General features: G+C 36.8%; 2 protein-coding genes and 1 pseudogene across 2 annotated transcripts; all 3 read right to left on the bottom strand.

Moving 5' to 3' along the window:
* Window positions 1–7,384: 7,384 nt before the first annotated feature.
* On the bottom strand, window positions 7,385–8,346 carry LOC136279346 (adenosine receptor A3-like; annotated as a pseudogene).
* Window positions 8,347–10,128: 1,782 nt separating this feature from the next.
* LOC131799440 (QRFP-like peptide receptor) lies at window positions 10,129–11,082 on the bottom strand. Its single transcript, XM_066162983.1, has one exon. It carries the CDS (start codon window positions 11,080–11,082, stop codon window positions 10,129–10,131), a length of 954 nt encoding a protein of 317 aa, XP_066019080.1.
* A 7,457-nt stretch (window positions 11,083–18,539) lies between these two features.
* LOC131799450 (trace amine-associated receptor 9-like) lies at window positions 18,540–19,469 on the bottom strand. Its single transcript, XM_059117166.2, has one exon. It carries the CDS (start codon window positions 19,467–19,469, stop codon window positions 18,540–18,542), a length of 930 nt encoding a protein of 309 aa, XP_058973149.2.
* Between the last annotated feature and the right edge of the window lie 4,228 nt (window positions 19,470–23,697).

Raw genomic sequence — 23,697 nt, 5'->3', positions numbered from 1 at the left:
GATTCACTACCATAAACTTTCCAAGGAGTAGTTTTAAATAGAGAATAATACATGAGCGCGCGTAGATATGGAATTTCTCTTCGAGTGTTCAACTCGATAGCTTATGAGTGAGCGCAGCGAACGATTGAGATGCAGAGTTGTACACGAGAAGAGAAATTCCATATCTACAACAGCCATGTATTATTTTGTTTATCATAGAGACACAATAGCCCTTTATTGACAAGAAAAGCCTACTTCATTAATGTATTGTGAATCGACAATCGTAGAGTGCGTTGGCGCTAACTCTTAAGATGGAAAAATGCGTTGAATCATGATTACAAAAACGACAATGGTCGTAATTTTCAATTTACAAAATTCTCATTTATTGGCTTTGTCCCTACCGTCAAAAGAAGTCTTTCAGATAAACGGCCAAATTCGGCCGGTGGCAAATCTTCCAGTTGTCGATTTTCATTCTTAACCTAGAGAAATGGTAACACCAAAGCCGCTGAATACGTAACTTTCGGTTTTTCTTTTAGTAAAGGGGGTAAGTTTCTAAAGAAACTGTGGTGCTGCGTTGGTGGGAGAGTGTAGCAGGTAATTTAGTGTTAACAGCTAGGTTGAAAACGTAAATTGGCCACCGTAAAGAGTGGGTATACTTATAGTATATAGTATAGTATATAGTATACTTTTAGTATATTGGTTTTCTTCCCCTTTTAGGAAAGTTTGAACCTCACTGTCTGTCAGCGATACGGATTTTTTAATGTTTTAGCCGCCATAATTCGAGAAAGCTCCGACAAACAACTTGTATTTAAAATCGTGAAGTCTTTGCCGCTCATTCATCCACCTGACCGAGTGGCGCCAAAGGCAAGTGACGAGTCAGCAGCTGATTGGCTGTATCAACACACGTGAGAAAATACGATGTTTTTTCGTGTGTGTTGTTACGGCTTTTCTCAGGGCCGAAAATCCCTGTATAACACCGCAATTTATGTGATAAAGTATAATATCAGTTGTGAGGAGACCTAAAGAAACCCTAAAGTTATACCAGGAAGTCTCCTCAATTACTCTTAAATTATTAACGACCCCGTGGGAAAGCCAGAATTTACTCTTCTAAACAAGATTTATACAAGCTTTAGTCCCAGCAACTATTCTCTGTTCTCTGTTCCACAAGTCTGGTCGAATTGTGACTCTTGGAAACATACACCTATCCATTATACAGTTAAGAAAAAGAGAGCTTAAGCTTGAGGATACAATTGGAAATTACAGTGCTGAATTTTAAGGGAAGAATATCTGTTTACAACGAAATATATCACAGCGACCAAAGAGGGTAGAATTAATCATTTGTGATAGGTTAAACAAGGATCCCAATATTCATGTCAATTTCATTGGAACTTTGTACTACGGTTCTCTTTGTATCTTTTTCCTCTGTTATGAGCTGAGGTTATTTGCCACTTACTTCCTATAGCCCTTGCTGATGTTGCGCTATGGACATATCGCGAAACAAATGGGAACGCAGTGTGCACTTTTTGATGATGGATGTTGGTAACCAAATGAGATATGTTTAAAGATTTGCTAATTAATGTAGGGAGTGATTCGGACATGTATGAAGGCAGGAAAGCCGAACTCAGAACTGCAACTTAAATTAAGATGTAATCTTATGAGAGGTACGAAAGTTAAGAAAATCATACAAACCGTTTCAGGTCTCTCGAACAAGTTAGACGAGAAGGAATGCTACCAGCAAATGATATCGAGAACTTAGCTTGTGTTGAGTCTACAAGGTTTATAAGATCACTCAAGATGTGTTCGTTAGTGCTGCAAATTATATTGCTTCTCTTTATTCGGTTTGTGCTTTGGTTACCAAACTTACGTACATTTGCCACGGGCAACGAGTCAACAATTATCAATCTCATTCAGAACTTTAGCCGTGATACTGGATTCCAAAGGACTTTCGTAATGTCAAACAATCGCTGTTTCCCTTCTAAATTTAGTTTAAGAGCGAAGGGGCTAATACTTCATTTTCCGGTTGAATATTGTCGAATTGCGACTCAATGAAAACACGTCTATCCTTCATAATTTTTAGAAACAGAGAGATCTAAGCAAGCCTGAAAATTAAAATGCAATTCACCGAGCTGAATTTGAAAGGAGGAACATCTGTTAACGGCAAAAAGCTTTGGCTGAATGACATGAAGTTTCTCCCGAAATGAAAAATATCTCGCGGTGAGAAAAAGTGAAGACAAGTGCAATTGATAAATGACAATATGTGAAACAAATGTTCCATTATTCTTGCTGATTGAACAAAATAATAGAACACAATACGTTACTTATTGTCGAAGACGTAGAAAGTAAATGCACAATCTTCCGAGCCAGAGGCTTATGTTAAAAACGCTCGACAAACTAAAAATACAAAACAAGATAAAATTTGAGTTATGCATATGCAAATATTAATATTTATAACATAGCTAGTAAATTTGTCTTATCAAATTCAATTGCGTGAGCGTACTTCATATTCCTATTGTGCTCGCTCATGACGTTAGCAAACAAATCCCTCGAGAAAAAAAGTTTCCATCGGGTTGAAAATGTTCTAAAACAATTGGTTCATACGTTATCTGTGCGTTCATGGAGATATGAAGCACTTGGGAAATTTGGAGAGCACTCATGAATGATGATTTTAGATATATGAAATTCATATATTTGCACTGCGGTGAAGAAACGAAATTAAGAGATCCTCGCAGCTAAGAACACTACTGAAACGAGTAGTTGGAAATAGGACCTGAAAAAAATTCAGGCCCAGTTGGCTTGTTAGCTCAGTTGGTGCAAATATATGAATTTCATATATTTAAAATCATATATATATATAAATGTGGGGGTAGAGTCTACCTTGGCATAAAGTGCTCAATGCTTTGGTAGCAGAGCTTAGTATACATAAGTTAAAGAATTAAAGAGGACGCATCGATTCTCTGTGACTCTGGGTTTCGCGCCTAAGTGCCCGTCAGACAGAACTTATATATATATATATATATATATATATATATATATATATATATATATATATAAGTGAAAGCTGAGAATCAAATTTACACATTTATATATATATATAGCTCAAGAGTATGTAAAAATAGGTACAATTATACACAGTTCATACATTGGCGTCCTGTGAAATTTACATTATTCAGGCGAGCACGAGGTGTAAAACATTGAGAGATATAATTTGGGCCATCTAGTTTAAGACATTTCACTTCTTGTGGGTTTCCCCGTGTTAAGCTAAGAACATAACGAACAAATGGAATGCGAAGTGCATGTTTTGTTGAGTTTGGTAATAAATTGGGTGCCTTTCCTAACTGATGATATGTTATACGATGTAAATATGAATGGAAGGACCTTTTTGCCAAAGGTAATCTAACGGAACTCAGAATTGCAGAATGCTCCGGGCATGTCTCAAAATTACCTAAAATAAATTAAAGATACCTATGTGGTAAACAAAGAAGTTAAGAAATTTACTACCAATATTTTAGGTCTCTTTCAAGGGTTAAAAAGCAAAGGAATCTCACTAGCAAAAGAGATCAAGCAAATATTCGTTAATGACGCAGTCCGACTAAATTATATTATATTGCTTCTATTTTTAAAGCATTGCGAAAAAAAGTAATCAATCTAGATTTTTGGATTAGATGCTAACTTCCGCTTATGTACGCATTAAAAGTTCAGCTTTTACTCTAAATCTTTGGTATCTCGTTACAAATACTTTCCCACATTTGCAACGAGGTACGCATTCCTCCATTTCTACGTCCCAGGTGGCCATATTTTTCCCTTTCTTTGCAGCAAATTGCGTATTTTCCCGAGTTTGCAAATTTTTCGGTGTTGTTTTCTGCGGTTGCATTGGGTTGAATTCTTACCTCGGTCGAAAACGACTCACACGCTTCAGCGCTAGCCGAAGTTTACGTTTTGCTTTCGGTAACAAGATTTTTATCATACTTTTAAGTTATGTGAATCTGTTTTTATTTTAAAAGAAAATAAAGAAATAAACTCTTACGTGGACGTCTAACTTCTTACCATATCGTAACTTATATCGTCTTATATTGTAATTTTAGAGTGACTGTATCGTAATTTTATCTTATATATTTTTGTTTTAGATGATTAACACCAGAAAAGTTCCCCTGGTGTGTGTTAATAAGTTTGTCTTGTATATACCTAAGATCATAGCAGTCAAGGCTACTTCATTTGAAACTATACATTAAGCTTAAAATCACTTTGTTTGGTGAGAAGGGATATATCAACTTTCTCAAGGCGTTTTAAATGCTAATAATTGAAGAGATGACAATTTAATATATCACTTTTTTTCGGTTATCCACAACATCACAAGAAAGCCATTTTCCATATGTCGTGTAAAATGTGCCAGTTAGCATCACTTTCATGCGATTCTAGTCAAAAGAACAGCAGGTGGGGAACGCTTAGGTTGTGGTCTCGTAAATGGAGCCCCATTGCACTGATACGTTCTTAGAAAGAGCTTTCTTAAATTCTGGAATTCTTAGCTAATAAATCAGCAAGCTAGTCGCTGAACAAGCTAGTTGCTGAACTTGAAAAGCTTAATGATAAAGTATATCGTTCCCAATAAAACCATTAAACCTTTAAAAACGAACAAAATTAGTTCAAATTTGAAATGGAATCAAACTAAAAGTGAAGCTCTCGTAATCAAGAGTAATATTTTGGCTAATTTTGATTCTCTTGCAGCTCTGGGATTTCGGATTCCCTTTGGTGATTTTTTGTTTTATTCAGATACTGAAATACGGGACACAATTCGTTAGCAATGGTGTGATCAGGAACAAGAGGAAAAGAAATTTGTAAGTTAGAGGTTTACAATGAATATTTTTGTCTCACGATATTGCCGCTTGTACTTAATCTTGAGGCGTACTTATCTCAGCTGGTGTGAAAGTGTCTGATATACGCTTTCGTTCTTGGTGAGTACACACCTCTATTTACCTCGGCATCTCGCTATTTTGAGATTCAGCGAGAGATCTGACTTTTGCACTCAAACAGATCCAAGATGATAAGGCGAATGGATAGCGAACAATTCAAAGAATAATCAGGTTGTTTCAATATGTTCAGTCGCTTGGCACAAGTCTGATTTGAAGTACAAGCACGATTTCCCAAAAATTGTATCACTCAAAGTCATTACATAAATACATCAAACTAGAGTCTCCTGCTTAGTGATCGGTGCGAAAAACTCCGTAAATCTTATTAAGGACACAACTGACCCAGGTCCAGCTAATGGAGATTCCCCAGAGTTCAAAAACTGAAAGGGAACTACACAACCGAGCGACGTAACTGAACTAGGTAGTTTTTGAATTTTGTTTCGATTGAGTTGTTTTCCTTTTTCGCACAGGCATTATGGGTTTGATTCCATGCTCAAACAAGGCTTTGCATGTAAGGTGTTTCAAAAATTGAAGGTAAAAATGCAAGAAAATGAAATTTTGGCGGAGTAATAAATTTCGCATAAAACGAACGGACATTTTTCGCATTGTTCGATATACTTCGCAACTCGCAATCATCTAAATTATCAAAATAGGAATATTAATTTCAGAGAATAAGTGGGGGAAGTTTCTCACTCGAGAGACTGTAGAGTTGCGTCGATTAGGTTTTTGGAAAGATTAGATAGGAGTCGCAAAATGCATACTGAATGGAAAATGAGTATGTTCTAAAATGTAACTGTAGGCCGAATATCAAGTACAATTACCTCTTGCTTTTCAAAGAACGTGCACCCAAGAAGAAGATTTTGCTAACCCTCTATGACCACATTCACAAATGAATGTATTCAATAGCCTTAGAAGTATTTACAATAGAAAATATAATCATACCTGTAATAAGAAGGTTTTTCTAGCGATGACTCCAAATAAACCGCGCAGCTGGTAACGAAACGAAAGTAAAATTGAGCCTGAAAACAAATCGGAATAATTATTTCAATGAGACAGAATTTCAATGAGACTGTCATAATCAACGTTTATGCAAACTGCTACGATTAGTTTCAATTGGATGGCTTAGATTCCTTACTCGTGTAGCAGACTAGGTTCAAATTTAGTAGGGTTCCTCTGTCCTGACTCTGCCCTGACGTTTCAGGCCGACTGCTCGAAACGTCAGATTTGAAACTCTCTACGGCGACCAATTTGCGTCATCAACTCGTTACTAATACTAAATTGTCCTGTTATACTCTCTCCCGACGCAGCACCACAGTTTCTTTAGAAACTTGACTCTTTATAAATTCAAATTATGAGAGATGGTAAGTTTTGAGCTCGGCAAAGAAATAAAGAAAGATGTTTTTTGTCTTTTCAAGAGCGTAGGACTAGTCTAGGACTCTATTTACAAACATTACGCTATCGACATTGCTGATCCTAGCAGTATGCAGGACGCGTGTCATATGGACTTCGTAATACACCTCGCTCACCGCGGAGTCTCTATGGCTCAGTGGTAGAGCATCGGAGCGCAGAATCCTAAGGTCTGAAGTTCGATTCCTCATGGGGACTCAGAAATTTTTCTGTCCCACACTCGTAACAAGACGAAAAAAACATATTCCTTAATTTCTTCACCGAGCTCAAAACTTACCATCTCTCTTATTTTTTTCTACAAACATAACGCTATCGACATTGCTGATCCTAGCAGTATGCTGGACGCGTGTCAGATGAACTTCGTAATTGAATTCGCTTACCGTGAAGTCTCTGTGGCTCAGTAGTAGAGCATCGCGCAGTTTGTGCATTAGTAGACCCAGTGGAAGGGTATGGGGGTAGCCCCTCAAGCTAGCCCCTCAGACGCTCTTTTCTTCATTTGCATGTCAAAAGAGCCTTATCGTGAGCTGTCAGTCTGTCAGTCTGCTAAGGCAAGCTTTGCTAGACTAACTGAAAAATTCACAGTGTGAGACAATTTTTACGTTTCATTGGTAAATGATTGGGTGTGGAATGAAGTGAGATCTCTTTTCAGAACTTGTTGTTTTACACTCGAGCAAAATCTGCTCTTATGTTTATTCGATAGAAATAAGATGGTTTTCTTTTATATTTAAATTTATTGTCTACTTCCCCGTAACATGTTTCAAATATATTATTCAACAAGTAGATTGTTAATTGATGCTGGAACGACGAGTTTTTTATTTGACTGTAGACATGGATACTGTTCCTCGCGTAAACGCGAGATTGGATGAGATCTAGGTCTTCATGAAAGCAAACAACTTTATAAGTTCGCATAAATGGTGATTCCTCATAGCTATAGGCTGTTCCATGAGGTGAACCAACGAACAAAGGTTGAACCAAAACTCTGACATGTTTCAAGAATGTGCCCGCTATGCCAATGCTCCGGCAGCAAAAAGGTTTACATTGCATGAAATTTTTTGAGATACTTTTCATACTTTTAAACGATCATGTGTGAGTATTTACGTTGATTGACGTTCAGTAATAGGATGCTTGCTCTGTAGATTTGTCAGAGGCAATTCAGCTTGAGATGTAGTGCTTGGGGCTCTGCGAAACATTTCACAAATACCTGCCCTAAATTCTGGCAGTCTTATTGCATACACAACAGGATTTGACAGGGAATTAACGCCAACTAAAGCCGCTAGCGTCATTGTTATGTGGAAGTAGGAACGTTGAGGGTACCAGCTTGAGAGAACATCTTTATGTCAATATGTAACTATTCTGAAAGTTGTAAATGGAAGCCATGTCATCAAAGATGCAAGCGTGACAATAAGTAAGGTGGCGGTCAATTTTCTTTCTCTATTGGTTGCACCATGATGTCGAGGATTAGAACTGAATCGAACTTTTATGAAAATAGCAACATAAGAGACACAAATCAAAATTAGTGGAACTGTTGAGAATGATACCGCAAGATGAGAATTTCCTTGTGTTTTGAGTAACACGATTTGAACAGTCTCCCTCAATGAAGTTAGAAACCAAATAGCGGCAATTGCCATTGCGTAAACCTTTTCTTAATTACACGATGCTCAAATGGAAATAATGTGGCATGCATTCTTTCTAAAGAAATAGCAGCGAGATTTACGAGTGAGGCTATGGGAAACAAATTAGCCAATGGGGAAATCGTTTGAGTTTTCCTCCATAAATCGCAGTAGTGCCCCAAAAGATCATGAACAGCCACAGGACCCGAAACTGCTCCAGCCAAAAGATCGGCTGTGGCCAGATGGATGATCAAGTATGTACTCTGCCGCTGTAGCTGGCGCTGCTTCACAAACACAATAATGGTGAGGAGATTGAGGATGACAATGGCCAGACATTCAGTGATGGAAGCAACAAGCCACGGAATGCAGTCCGGGGAGTAACTGAAGGTGAAATTCTTCTTCTCGGAGGTTTCGTTGTCGGAAATGTTTCTGATTTCTTCGGCCATTGAGTAGCTGCAAAAATTTTCCAGAGAGAAAAATATTACTTGAATGTGAAAGTGATCTTCGCAGTGATGATCACTACGTAAGCAGAAATGAAAATAAGGTCTGAAAAAAATGTATGGGATTTAAAACTATGACCTTTACGATACCGGTGTAGCGCTGTACCGAATTAGCTAACGAGCCAACTGGGAGCTGGTCATTAAGTTAGTTCCAAATAAACCCGTAAAGTGATGAATAAATGACTGTGAATATACGAAAATCATGTATGTGAACTGCGGATAAAGACGTGAATATGGAAGCGATCTTCGCAGTAAAAAAATTCAAATCTTCACGGGTTTATTAGTATGGAACCAACATAATGACCAGCTTCCAGTTGGCTTGTTAGCTCAGTTGGTAGAGCAGCGCATTGGTATCGCAGAGGTCATGGGTTTAAATCCCGTAGTGTTCATTACTGCGAAGATCGCTTGCATATTACATGATTTACATGATTTACATGATTTACATATATTTACAGCCGTTAAAAAATATTACTTGTGTGTCAAAGGAGGAGAGTCCTTACTTTCTCATGACTGAATACAACTTTACAACAACGACGGCTTTCAAGTTAGATAAACCAAGAATAAATTTTATCACCCCTCACTAGTTGGCGATTTAAAGATTTCATTTATAGGAAACGCAAAATTTTACCATGTTCTTTACTTCTTGTATCCACCGTCTTCCCGCTAACTGACAGGTACCTGTAACACTTGTGCTGGTAACCAAATTGAAGGCTTTCGAATTTAGCGGTAAAAAACGAATCCAAAGCCTTCTCTATTTCCACTCTCTGCGGCACTGTCTTCCGGAGCCGTATCTCTCTTCCGCCTACATACACAAATAACAAAAACTTCTATTTAAATCCCCCAACCAAAATTAAATTTCAGGCAGGAGAGTCTCCTCATACCTTAACTTTGAATGGAGCAGAATCGCGACGCAGTTAGATGAACATCGAAGTTTTACTTTGTGCTTTTTCGTGCTCTCGAGCATAGAAAACCACAGAAACACTTTGTAATAATCGTCTCTATTTGTAATACAATTGTCACACTTTGCAATACCTGTCACACTTTAGAATACGTATCGCACATTGTAATAACACTTGTCGCACATTGTAATAACACTTGTCGCACTTTGTGATCACACTTTTGGCACTTTGTAAAAAAAACGCTGTCGCACTTTGCAAACCTACCTGTCGCAATAGGTAATAAACCTGATATAGATGGTCAAGGGTAAGTGGAGTCAACAACAACCTTTATAACTCTCGTAAACGACAATCTGGATGATAATAATGATGATATTGATAACAATAGCAATAATAGTAAAAACAATAATAATAATGAGAATAGCTATAAATATGATAATGATGATGATTGACATACTATAACAGTAATAGTGATGGTGATATTGACGAAAACGAAAATGTGTATAATACGTTGACTGGCTGTGCTAGAAGTTTGCCGAGACCACAATATTTCCATACTCCTTTATTTTAGTTCAGCTTTATTCCAAGGTATAACCACACGTAAAATATTATGGACCATTTTGGTTCACACTGTCAAATTTTTCTTACGGTTGAGCGACATTTGTCCGTTTTTTTTCTTTTTCTTGCTGGTGTTATGTTTCGCTCCTCTGTTCAAATGAAAGGCACTTCGTTGAATGCTGATACATTTCATCTGTAGCTACGTATCTAGTGAATTCCTCATCAGCTGTGATTTTTGGAGAAACTCTTATTACAAGCTTTACTGACAATTAAATCAGGCATCATCATCTAGTCTACTCGTGTGCAGAGGATTTCGACGCGGTAAACTGCCTGGAGCGATTTGCCTTGGAGTCCTACGGAATATTCGACATATTCCATCTCGAAAATCAGGCATCCTGAGGGCATACACAATTGGATTTAACAAGGAATTGGCACCAACTAGCGCCGCCAGTGTCATCCTGATATGAAAGAAAGACCTCAAGTTAAGAGCGTTTGTATTTAGGCTAAATACAATAAATGGCAGCCATGTCAGTAACGATGCAAGCGTAACCCAAAGTAACGTAGCTGTCAGTTTTCTTTCTCTGTTGATTGCACCGTGGCGTTGAGGATTAGAGCTGCGTCGAACTTTTATAAAGATTGAAATATAACAGATGCAGATGACTAAAAGAGAAACTGAACAATTTGTGTATGGCGAGATTGCAATGGTGACAGGAGACACGACACTTTCTGTATTATATACGATAACTTGAACAGTCTCCCTCGATGAAGTCATTAACCAGATAGTACCAATTACTACTCCATAAACCCATTTCTTGACAAAGCGATGCTTAAATGGAGAGAATGTTGCATGCAGTCTTTCCAATGAAATGACTGCGAGATTAACAATAGAAGTCACTGGAAAAAGGTTTGCTAATGGAAAGATTTCAGTATTGTACTTCCATAAATCACAGTAAGACCCCAATAGATCACTAATAATCACAGGACCGGAAACTGCACCAAATAATAGATCGACTATTGCCTGATGGATGATCAAGTATGTGCTCCGACGCTGTAGCTGACGCTGCTTTACGAACACGATAACGGTGATCAAATTGCAGATGACTATGGCCAAGCACTCAGTTATGGATATCACGAGCCATGGGATACAGTCTGAGGCAAGATCCAGGGTTAACGTCGTGTTCTGTCCGTAACTGCTGTTTGAAGTACTGATATTGTCGTCTTGATCCATTTTGGAACTGTGAACATTTTGCAAAGGAGAATAGCTATATTTAGGAAATGTGTTTACGAAAGGTATCGGGTCTTAAGGGTAATCATGTAAAGAAAGTCCCTTCTTCTTTGTAATATGGTTCCTAGCAATTGTGGTATTATTTTCATTGACATTTACCACGCATCATGCAAACGAATTCCATCTCCAAGTAACTATATATAAGGTGAATTTTCGACATTCAGCTAAACTAGGAATTTAACATCTGAATCAGGGTATCGAGAAGACTTCTTTCACTTACCAAACGTTTGAAAAATACTCAAAGGATTTAATTTATTTGCCTTTATTTTTTCATTCGTTTGAATTACGAGATTGTTTGATTTGAAGTTATGTGTTTTCACATGTGTCGCCGGGTGTTCAATTTCTAAACTAAAATGCACTGATGGAGAAGAACAATATCTTAATAGAATCTTGCAAAATTTTCCTTCGCAGTACAGCCATACGGGTTCCTCCCTTTCGTTCTGAGCATCGATTTAAATTCTTCATCGGAGACCTTTATTATGCCACGGAAGTTTTGGCAATTTGTGGGTAACCCATTCTTTTCGATGCAAATTTGTTACCCGCGGCCATTTTTAAGTTCAGTGGCAAAACGTTGGATAAACAAAACACTATTCGAAATTTGTGTGACTTGACAAAGACCACCAGTGGCGACAAAGACATTGAAAAACATTTTCTTTTCACAAAATAAAGTCAGAGACTGATCGAATGGCACCATAGCATTTTCCCACATGCAACCTTAAGGCGTTAAATCCGGGAGAAAAAATGTTTGAGTTCTTCGCTTGCGATTTTTTCAGATCAATTTCTTGAGTTTTCTAGTTTTCTTGCCAATATTTTTTAATGCTCAACAATTTTAAACATAAAGTTCTATCGGCTTACCTCAAATGAACAACTAGTTATTCTTGGAGAAAAGAAAACTACCTCTTGTAACTTTAAATAGTTGTTGAGTGTGGAGTGAAATTGTAGCAGTGCCTTGCTGTAAAATTGAGAGATGAAAATTGCTAGTGACGAGCCAACACAACTAAATAACAAACATATGTTGTTTAAAAAGAAAAAAGGAATGCATGCAAAACACGGTCATTCATGATTTCTCAATTTGTAATACAGGAGGCATACCACAAGAAATCTTTAATTTAGACCCCAAAGCTTTTAGGTATTTTTATGTGTAATAAGTTGGGTTATTTGCTACATGCAGAAAGCAACGATCAGACAAAAGGTTCTCTTGAAGCAGTCGTTGGTGATATCTTAACACGATTTACATGAGGTATAATACCTCGGAATCTTGTGGTTTGGTTATACTTAAATAACATACCTCAGGCGAGCAATGGACGATTTCCAAATCTTTTTGTTTCTGGTATGGACAGAAAGTTATCATCCACGGCGGCACTCTAAAAGCCTGAAATATCACTTGGATTAGTAAAAGGAAGAGAAGACTTCGGCCAAGCTTAGCTACCTCAACTGAAAACACCCGTCGAAATCCTTCAATTTATAAAGTATTCCTAAGTTAAAAGCTAAGTTAAATGAATCAATAGAACAGGCAGACAGGAAGAGGACATTAATAAAAATTAGTAAATGTATCGTATGACCTCTTACTTTACAGGTGTAGACTTTATTTTAGACCGCTTTCCGGCATTTTGGCAGGAGTGACTGAATATCTTTTTAAAGTTGAGCTTACAGTATGCTATAGATTCCATTATTCAGCTTTTTATTAAATCGCAAGCCATGAAAACACGTATGGACTAGGACTGAAAAAAACACGGTTCCAATCCTTTTACACTCCATTTACCTCGCGCTTTCTTCTATGATTTGAATTTCGGTTTGTCTTTAAACTAAATGGTCTAGAATAACAACCTTTCATTCTTCTTAATTCATTCTGGCGACGACTCCACCGCTTTGGAAAGCAACATGAACAACGACAATAAAATTTATTTATTTACTTTGGCAATTTAAATTCCTAGCAATCCCTACCCGAAAAATGGCGAAGCTAATCGAGGAAACAAACGTTCTTCAATGCTAAGTTTCACTGCAAAGAGGAAATAACTAGGAGAGCATACACATACAGGAACGTTTTTAAAAAATAGTACGATGAATTACAGAGGAGCCAATTAGGTATTACGTATTACAACCAGAATAAAATTACACTCGAAAAAACAAAAAGAAAGAAAATGAATCTAAAAATGGAATAATTTTCTAAATTTGTCAGCTAAAGTATGGACGTCAACATAAGTATCCTCTCGCGTCAAAATGTTTAGCAGCTGTCTGTGTATACCATTTAAATTCATATTTGGGTAGAAAAAGAAGACGGATGGGAATACTATTCCAGATCCTTGCACCCAGTCTTGAGAAAGAATGTTTCTTATGTTTTGCTCTCGAATGTTTAAGATAGAGATTACCGGCCGCTGAGGACCTTGTATAATAATGGTGTTCTTCTGAAGAATAACTAAATAATTCTGAAGTGTCGGGTGGTGTTAGATCGTTGACAAATTATGCATAAAAGAACATATTGTCTTGAAATAGATCAGATGACGAGGAAGAATGTTTGACAAGTTGACAAAAGGCACAGCGTTAAATTTAAAGGGTTTGAAAAATATTATGCGGTGAGCATGTTTTTGCAGAATCAACGCGTTTTCCAAACTCGATCGGGCAACTTGGCCGCAGACTGCAACCCCATTGGACAAGTAAGCTTGAATAAAAGATCGATATAAGTTAAGCAATACACTGTAGTTGTGAGACAAAATTTCTCAATCTTGATAAAATGCCTGGAGACTTGCTTATCTTAGCTGAAATAAAATTTAATGTGTCGAGTCCCAGATCATTTTGAATTGAAAAGGACACTAAGGTATTTTACATATTCTTTCCTTTCCAGAGAGAGAAGGGAATTAGCGCAACAGTAAGAGATATTTATGTTCACTTCACACTTAACACTTTTTTGATACGATCTGAATATAACAAAGTTAGAGTTGAAATGATCAAGCATATCCTTCAGCTCAGAAGAACAGGATGATTTTCTGACATATTCTAAATTTTTGCCCAAACTCGGTCGGCAGAAGTCGAAATATATTTCCATCCTTTTTTTCTTGACAACTTAAAGAAATTAAAAAGGAGACTTAGAAGAGAAAGATAATTATACAGTCTTCAGAGGATGAATCTAATTACTTAATGTAGAACCATTATATTGGTATACATAAACTGCTTGCCTTTTGTTTTGTGCAAACATTTTTTATTAAAACAACGGGACGTGTTTACCATCCCAGATGACTGAAATTCAGCTTATAAAAACGTTTAGAAATGAAGGTAAATTACATTTTATCTTATATCAGGTGGTAAACGAAAAGTCGTTGAAGCGACGATAATCGTTAAATGACTACTTTCTTAAAATGGGAAGAGTAGACGTGAAAGCAGTTTGATAATTCTGGAAGGAAATATCTGAAGCTCCCATTTTTTTCAACTGAACACGATTTAAGCGCAATACAGCTTTCGTGAATTAGGAAAGACCATCTGTTGTTAAACCTCTCAAAGTTTCTGCTAAAAAAATTTTTTTGAGTCACTATAGGACACAATTGCGGTGATGACATCCGCGTAATAAAGGTGTTCGCCAAATGCGGGTATGTTTTCAAATAAAGAAAAACGATCGCGACTTTGGCCCAAGTGCGCGTGTCCATTTAAAATTGGGTCTGCTTGAAGGAGTATTCAGGTTTTATCATAAAGTTGAGCTGAAAACGGAAGAAGATCTGCTCTGTGCTTTTATCTCTGCGCTGTGATAATTTTCACGGGTATTTTTTTTGTTTTGTTTTGTTTTTATTCCTCAACAGAGCGTATTGCTGTGTTCTTGCGTGTAAAGGACTATGGTTGACCGGAACCCCACAAAAGTAAATTGATCATCTCGCAATAGAAAAAATAAATAAGTAGGTGCACATTCAGCTCAGTCTGTATTTCAAATATGTGAATATATGAGTTTTCTCTTTTGATCCCCTTGTTGCTCATCATTTGTGTTCATGAAACTGCGCCCGACCTGTATGGTACCGCTAGTTGTGTTTCTTTGTTCTGAAATGTTATATGTAACTTGGGGTTTATCGTTACAAGCCAGACTCAACACGAAACATAAGCAACAAGAAAAGGCTGTTGACATTCGGCGAGTCGCTTAGCCATTTTTAACATTTTATTTACATTTTCTGATTAAAATTATTGCGAAAAATGAAGCTTCAGCCTGAACTTAAGACTGCGAAGTGGATATTCGACTGTTCGTACTTACTGGCTTCTTTGCCGAGTCAACGAAGCATGGAATCCTCAACTCGTTGATGCCCGCTGTCGTGGCGGTTTAGAAATACGAGTTATCTGAACGGCAATTGCCTGTCTGAAGGAAAAAATGTATTGATTTTCTTACTGAGGATCGAAATACGCTGATCTCCTCAGATTATACGGAGCCACATAATGGGGTGAGGATGTTAAGACCGACAATACATACAGAGTTTAAACACTGCAAATCTAATTCAAATAAAAGCCTCAATAAACAGAAAAGGTAGAAAGCTTTGGCAGGAAATTACCTCTTGTCGGAAAGCTACGTGACTTTCTTAGGGAGTGCACTTTGCCGAAATCTTCTTAATTACACGTTTTATTCTGTAGTATTAAGAAAAGATGAAGCTTGACATCTGACAATCTTAAGTTTTTAAGTATTATTCTGACGACTGTTTTATGACCAGAATATTTTAAGACTGTTATAAATGCTTAAAAGAAGGGATAGCAATAACAATTGGAATCTGAAAGCAATTACTTAGATTAACTTTTGTTTGCTGAGGTAATGAAATTCGAATGCCACCAGTATAATTCCACATTTGTTCTATCGGAAAACGGTTAACAATGAAATGACGCTTAGCAGCAATGCCCGTTCGTCTTTTTCGGTGTACACTGGCTGTCAGGGTATCTTGTTTTCGATGTGTAATTCACAGTTCGGACTCAGCATGCCCCTTTTGTACGTTTATCACAAAAAGAAAAGACAAATATTGTGCTTCATTATAAGATGGCAAACAGCTGAGAAATAAAAGCAAGAAAATACAACAACCGAAAAGCTTTTATTTGTCAAAGAGCTCAATTACTTAATATATCATACTTTGGCGCGCATCAAAAGATAAATAGTATGTTAGTTTCGCTGTCTCCCTACGTCGATGTCAATGAAGACGGAGTTGTCTCAATTTTATAATTTCTCATTTATCAGACAATTTGGCTTTTATCCTAATTTACTCTGTTATTCAAAGTAAATACTAAAAAAATTATTTTTTTAGATAATAAACGTACGGCTTTTGGGCTAATAATTGACCCTCACACGTTACAACGCTAAAGTCTTCCATGATTGCTGTCTGTATTTTTTGGATCGTTAGTAACGTTCCTTCCAGAGATTGTTTACTGGGGTTCTTGGGCTTCCAGTCCCGAGTCTTTTTTCAGCTTTCCCAGTCAGTTATCATTTAATTATTTAATGGTAACAATAACATTTGTAGTGGCCAACTCGTTGATAAATCCTATAATCTATGCTGTACGAATGCCTGAGGTTAGAACAAGCATATTAGTAATAATTTTCCGTAGGGCTCAGAATTCTATAAATCCAATCGATATCCCACTTCAAAATCTATAAAAAGACATTTAAGGGTGCAAAAAAATTTGAGAAAGAATGGAAAGTCGGGAGGATTTTTTACCGATCTGATTATCAGTATCGTCCGACTTTCATTGGTTGCACCGTGATATATACACATGTATATATTTATTTATAAACTCGGTTCAGCAGTAAAAGGTGTTTAACAACGTACTTTTAAAAAGATTGAAAGCGACTGTTATTTGTTAGTGTTAGCAATATGTGAAAATGAGAATTGCATAATTCTATTGAGCATAAGGTAACAGTTGGTGCTAAATCACAAGATATTCCTTGTAATTACATTTAAAAGGGGTATTCGAAAAATTTCAGGCAAGGTGAAAGATTTTGAGATGGTTATAATTATATAATTTATAAGATGACGATTGATAGTTTCATAATACCAACATAAAGTGGTTTAACGTAGACACATGAAGGAGATCTTTGCCAGATTAAAATAATATTGACCTACTCGATACGATCTTTGAGACTGCGTTGAAACCATAAGCAATTTTTTGAATGTGAAAAACATCATTGTAATTTTACATTATACCACAAGGAAGTATTCATTTGACATGCATGTAGTGCAAAATCGATTGCCTATTAAAATCTTAATTTGTGGAATTGTTGTCTGGTGCAGTTTTCTTTCTTTTTCAGCCCTAAAACGGGAGTTAGGCGCTTTTTAGGTGGGTATAGAAAACTGCGAGGAAAGCGCGAGGTGTACCGGAAACGTGAAAGACGAGGAGTTCATTCTCTTGCCTGTGTCTCGCCTGGAGTGAGAAACGAGATCCTTGATTGCTAAGTTGAATGAATCAATAGAACAGGTGGACAGGAAGAGGACGTTTATGAATATCAGCACGTTAAATGACTTCATACGTTACAGCTGCAGAACATATTGTAGTCCAATTTCCTTCAAAAAAATATTATATGTTAGTAAACATATAACGCTTGCTCTTTTTGTGCGCAAACATTATGCATTAAACAATGTTTACTAACCCAAGTGACTTGTCTGAATTTCCGTTTATGAAAAAGTCCAAAACTGAAGATAAAAAATGTTTAATCTGATATCGGGTGGTAAGGCAAATTCATTCAGCGGACTATTAAGGGACTTAATACTCTAAAAGAATATCACAACTCATGTAAAGAGTTTCGGGGCTTTCTTCTCAACCTGTTGGATAAAACCCGTCGAGTAAGCAAACATCAACATCAATACAGGATGTCTGTTTGATGCAGGTTGTAGTTAACAAATATTAACGTTTTGCTCTGTTACGTCCTTAATCTTACTACTGCCGTGGCTACTTTATGAAATATATATATTTTTTCTCCCCTCATTCCTCTTGAGTGCGCCTGTGATGGCGTATCAACTAAGGAAAATTTCAACGTAAATACAGTTGGCCATTTTGTGGCTCACCATCGTTTATCGACGCCGCGGTGAACTTAGCTCTCTTAAGCCGTGTTATGTTCCAGTCGTAGAAAGAATTTAGAAAGAATTTAGGTATTTTAATTTTATAGAACTGGATACCGCTCTTTCCGCCAACTTGCTGTTCATCATTTACATTAATAATAATGCGCCCGATTCTTGTGGTCCCGCTCGTTGTTTGTCTCTTTGTTGTGAAATATGTTTTGTCTTGGGGTTTACCATTACAAGTCAGGCTAAACACAAAACATGTTCAATGACAAAGAATATTTTAATGTGGATTATGAAAATTACAGCTGTAAAGATTTTTTGAATCGCTAAACCATTTTGAATATTGTATTTATCGCGTCAAAACTACTGGAAAAAAAAATGAAGCGTCGGTCTGAACTAAAGATTACGAAGTGGATATTCGACCGGATTTCGATGGTCCTGGGGCGTCCTACCAAATACCAACTTTGATATACCTACCCTAAATTCTGGCATCCGCACTGCATAAAGAATAGGATTTATTAGCGAATTGGCCAAGAATAATGTTATCATAGTGCCATCAATTTGCAGATAAGTGGACCTGTTTGGAATGGACATGATATGAAGGTGAATCATACTTTCCCAAATAAGACCTGGTAGAAAAGTTAATAATGATGCAAAGGTGACAAGAAACAACGTACTCGTCAATGTTCTTTCCCTCAGGCCGGCTGCACCATGAAGTTGATGTTGGCGACCATAACGAACTTTGATATAAATTGAAATATAACATAGCCACATGAGAACCAGAAGAATGAAATAAGAACTTACAACCCAAATTACGTTCAATGGCCAATCGGTTACTCCTTCTATTGTACCTTTGCATATTGTTGATAAATATATAAAAGCTATAACTAGTCCATAAACCCATTTCTTGATTAAACGATGCTTAAAAGGGCGATATGTTGCGTGTACGCGTTCTAACGAAATGAAAGTTAGATTAACAATCGATGCAAAGGAGAAAAAAGGACGTATTGCTAAACTTATTCTTGAAAACGTTCTACTCCAACTCTTCCCATAACACCAAAGAAAGAATAAATGTATCTGCATCGGCCCTGATACGGTCCCGACCAACAAATCAACTATGGCCAGATGGATGATCAAGTATGTACTTTTCCTCTGTAGCTGGTGCTGCTTCACAAATACAATAATGGTGATGATGTTGAGAATGACTATGGCTAGACACTCAATGCTGAGCACAGCAGACCATGGGATACAGGAAGAGGTTGGAAGCGATCTCTGGTACTTGAGGTTTGTGATATTGTGAGAAGCTACGCTAGAGTTGGAAGCCATTAACTTCCACTGAGATTGGTTTACCGCAAGCCAAATAATCTAAATATGAATGAAAACGAAACAGTCTACATAAAACCGAAAAAGGTAACAATATTCCAATACAAGGACTACTGTTGATGATGATCTTTCTATTTGATGGACTATGGATTTATGTCATAGTAGTAGGCGGCGAAGGTCTGATCGATCTTAACTGATGAGTGATACTGAACAATTGCCACAGAACTTTTATAAAGAATCAAATTTTGTACGAATTATCAAATGGTGAAAAATAATGATATTCAAAGACAAAGAGTTTAAATTATTTTCAAAACAATTCAGCGTTCTCTTGTCAACTACTCAAAACTGGGGCAAAATTAAATAAATTCAGCTCGACAAATCTCCTCGGAACACATCACTCCGGAATTTTGCTTAACTTGATCTTCATTATCAACAATTTTAAACATAAAGTTCTATCGGCTTACCTCAAATGAACAACTAGTTATTCTTGGAGAAAAGAAAACTACCTCTTGTAACTTTAAATAGTTGTTGGGTGTGGAGTGAAATTGTAGCAGTGCCTTGCTGTAAAATTGAGAGATGAAAATTGCTAGTGACGAGCCAACACAACTAAATAACAAAAATATGTTGTTTAAAAAGAAAAAAGGAATGCATGCAAAACACGGTCATTCATGATTCCTCAATTTGTAATACAAGAGGCATACCACAAGAAATCTTTAATTTAGACCCCAAAGCTTTTAGGTATTTTTATGTGTAATAAGTTGGGTTATTTGCTACATGCAGAAAGCAACGATCAGACAAAAGGTTCTCTTGAAGCAGTCGTTGGTGATATCATAACACGATTTACATGAGGTATAATACCTCGGAATCTTGTGGTTTGGTTATACTTAAATAACATACCTCAGGCGAGCAATGGACGATTTCCAAATCTTTTTGTTTCTGGTAAGGACAGAAAGTTATCATCCACGGCGGCACTCTAAAAGCCTGAAATATCACTTGGATTAGTAAAAGGAAGAGAAGACTTCGGCCAAGCTTAGCTACCTCAACTGAAAACACCCGTCGAAATCCTTCAATTTATAAAGTATTCCTACGTGATAGCTATAAGTTAAATGAATCAATAGAACAGGCAGACAGGAAGAGGACATTAATAAAAATTAGTAAATGTATCGTATGACCTCCTACTTTACAGGTGTAGACTTTATTTTAGACCGCTTTCCGGCATTTTGGCAGGAGTGACTGAATATCTTTTTAAAGTTGAGCTTACAGTATGCTATAGATTCCATTATTCAGCTTTTTATTAAATCGCAAGCCATCAAAACACGCATGGACTAGGACGAAAAAAAACACGGTTCCAATCCTTTTACACTCCATTTACCTCGCGCTTTCTTCTATGATTCGAATTTCGGTTTGTCTTTAAACTAAATGGGCTAGAATAACAACCTTTCATTCTTCTTAATTCATTCTGGCGACGACTCCACCGCTTTGGAAAGCAACATGAACAACGACAATAAAATTTATTTATTTACTTTGGCAATTTAAATTCCTAGCAATCCCTACCCGAAAAACGGCGAAGCTAATCGAGGAAACAAACGTTCTTCAATGCTAAGTTTCACTGCAAAGAGGAATTAACTAGGAGAGCATACACATACAGGAACGTTTTAAAAAAATAGTACGATTAATTACAGAGGAGCCAATTAGGTATTACGTATTACAACCAGAATAAAATTACACGCGAAAAAACAAAAAGAAAGAAAATGAATCTAAAAATGGAATAATTTTCTAAATTTGTCAGCTAAAGTATGGACGTCAACATAAGTATCCTCTCGCGTCAAAATGTTTAGCAGCTGTCTGTGTATACCATTTAAATTCATATTTGGGTAGAAAAAGAAGACGGATGGGAATACTATTCCAGATCCTTGCACCCAGTCTTGAGAAAGAATCTTTCTTATGTTTTGTTCTCGAATGTTTAAGATAGAGATTACCGGCCGCTGAGGACCTTGTATAATAATGGTGTTCTTCTGAAGAATAACTAAATAATTCTGAAGTGTCGGGTGGTGTTAGATCGTTGACAAATTATGCATAAAAGAACATATTGTCTTGAAATAGATCAGATGACGAGGAAGAATGTTTGACAAGTTGACAAAAGGCACAGCGTTAAATTTAAAGGGTTTGAAAAATATTATGCGGTGAGCATGTTTTTGCAGAATCAACGCGTTTTCCAAACTCGATCGGGCAACTTGGCCGCAGACTGCAACCCCAATGGACAAGTAAGCTTGAATAAAAGATGGATATAAGTTAAGCAATACACTGTAGTTGTGAGACAAAATTTCTCAATCGTGATAAAATGCCTGGAGACTTGCTTATCTTAGCTGAAATAAAATTCAATGTGTCGAGTCCGAGATCATTTTGAATTGAAAAGGACACTAAGGTATTTTACATATTCTTTCCTTTCCAGAGAGAGAAGGGAATTAGCGCAACAGTAAGAGATATTTATGTTCACTTCACACTTAACACTTTTTTGATACGATCTGAATATAACAAATTAGAGTTGAAATGATCAAGCATATCCTTCAGCTCAGAAGAACAGGATGATTTTCTGACATATTCTAAATTTTTGCCCAAACTCGGTCGGCAGAAGTCGAAATATATTTCCATCCTTTTTTTTCTCATCAACTTAAAGAAATTAAAAAGGAGACTTAGAAGAGAAAGATAATTATACAGTCTTCAGAGAATGAATTTAATTACTTAATGTAGAACCATTATATTGGTATACATAAACTGCTTGCCTTTTGTTTTGTGCAAACATTTTTTATTAAACAACGGGATGTGTTTACCATCCCAGATGACTGAAATTCAGCTTATAAAAACGTTTAGAAATGAAGGTAAATGACATTTTATCTTATATCAGGTGGTAAACGAAAAGTCGTTAAAGCGACGATAATAGTTAAATGACTACTTTCTTAAAATGGGAAGAGTAGACGTGAAAGCAGTTTGATAATTCTGGAAGGAGATATCTGAAGCTCCCATTTTTTTCAACTGAACACGATTTAAGCGCAATACAGCTTTCGTGAATTAGGAAAGACCATCTGTTGTTAAACCTCTCAAAGTTTCTGCTAAAAAAATTTTTTTGAGTCACTATAGGACACAATTGCGGTGATGACATCCGCGTAATAAAGGTGTTCGCCAAATGCGGGTATGTTTTCAAATAAAGAAAAACGATCGCGACTTTGGCCCAAGTGCGCGTGTCCATTTAAAATTGGGTCTGCTTGAAGGAGTATTCAGGTTTTATCATAAAGTTGAGCTGAAAACGGAAGAAGATCTGCTCTGTGCTTTTATCTCTGCGCTGTGATAATTTTCACGGGTATTTTTTTTGTTTTGTTTTGTTTTTATTCCTCAACAGAGCGTATTGCTGTGTTCTTGCGTGTAAAGGACTATGGTTGACCGGAACCCCACAAAAGTAAATTGATCATCTCGCAATAGAAAAAATAAATAAGTAGGTGCACATTCAGCTCAGTCTGTATTTCAAATATGTGAATATATGAGTTTTCTCTTTTGATCCCCTTGTTGCTCATCATTTGTGTTCATGAAACTGCGCCCGACCTGTATGGTACCGCTAGTTGTGTTTCTTTGTTCTGAAATGTTATATGTAACTTGGGGTTTATCGTTACAAGCCAGACTCAACACGAAACATAAGCAACAAGAAAAGGCTGTTGACATTCGGCGAGTCGCTTAGCCATTTTTAACATTTTATTTACATTTTCTGATTAAAATTATTGCGAAAAATGAAGCTTCAGCCTGAACTTAAGACTGCGAAGTGGATATTCGACTGTTCGTACTTACTGGCTTCTTTGCCGAGTCAACGAAGCAGGAGAAGAGCACTGCAGAAGCAGCCTTTTACTTCAGATGTACTGTACTGTACTTCAACAGGGAAAATGGAATCCTCAAATCGTTGATGCCTGCTGTCGTGGTGGTTTAGAAATACGAGTTATCTGAACGGCAATTGCCTGTCTGAAGGAAAAAATGTATTGATTTTCTTACTGAGGATCGAAATACGCTGATCTCCTCAGATTATACGGAGCCACATAATGGGGTGAGGATGTTAAGACCGACAATAAATACAGAATTTAAACACTGCAAATCTAATTCAAATAAAAGCCTCAATAAACAGAAAAGGTAGAAAGCTTTGGCAGGAAATTACCTCTTGTCGGAAAGCTATGTGACTTTCTTAGGGAGT

Source organism: Pocillopora verrucosa, chromosome 3 (genome assembly GCF_036669915.1).
Source record: "Pocillopora verrucosa isolate sample1 chromosome 3, ASM3666991v2, whole genome shotgun sequence".
NCBI lineage: Eukaryota > Metazoa > Cnidaria > Anthozoa > Scleractinia > Pocilloporidae > Pocillopora > Pocillopora verrucosa.
This window is presented reverse-complemented; position numbering and strand designations above follow the sequence as displayed.

Coding starts and splice junctions, on each gene's coding strand:
- LOC131799450 (XM_059117166.2), bottom strand. CDS start 19,469: ATGGCTTCCAACTCTAGCGTAGCTTCTCACAATATCACAAACCTCAAG.
- LOC131799440 (XM_066162983.1), bottom strand. CDS start 11,082: ATGGATCAAGACGACAATATCAGTACTTCAAACAGCAGTTACGGACAG.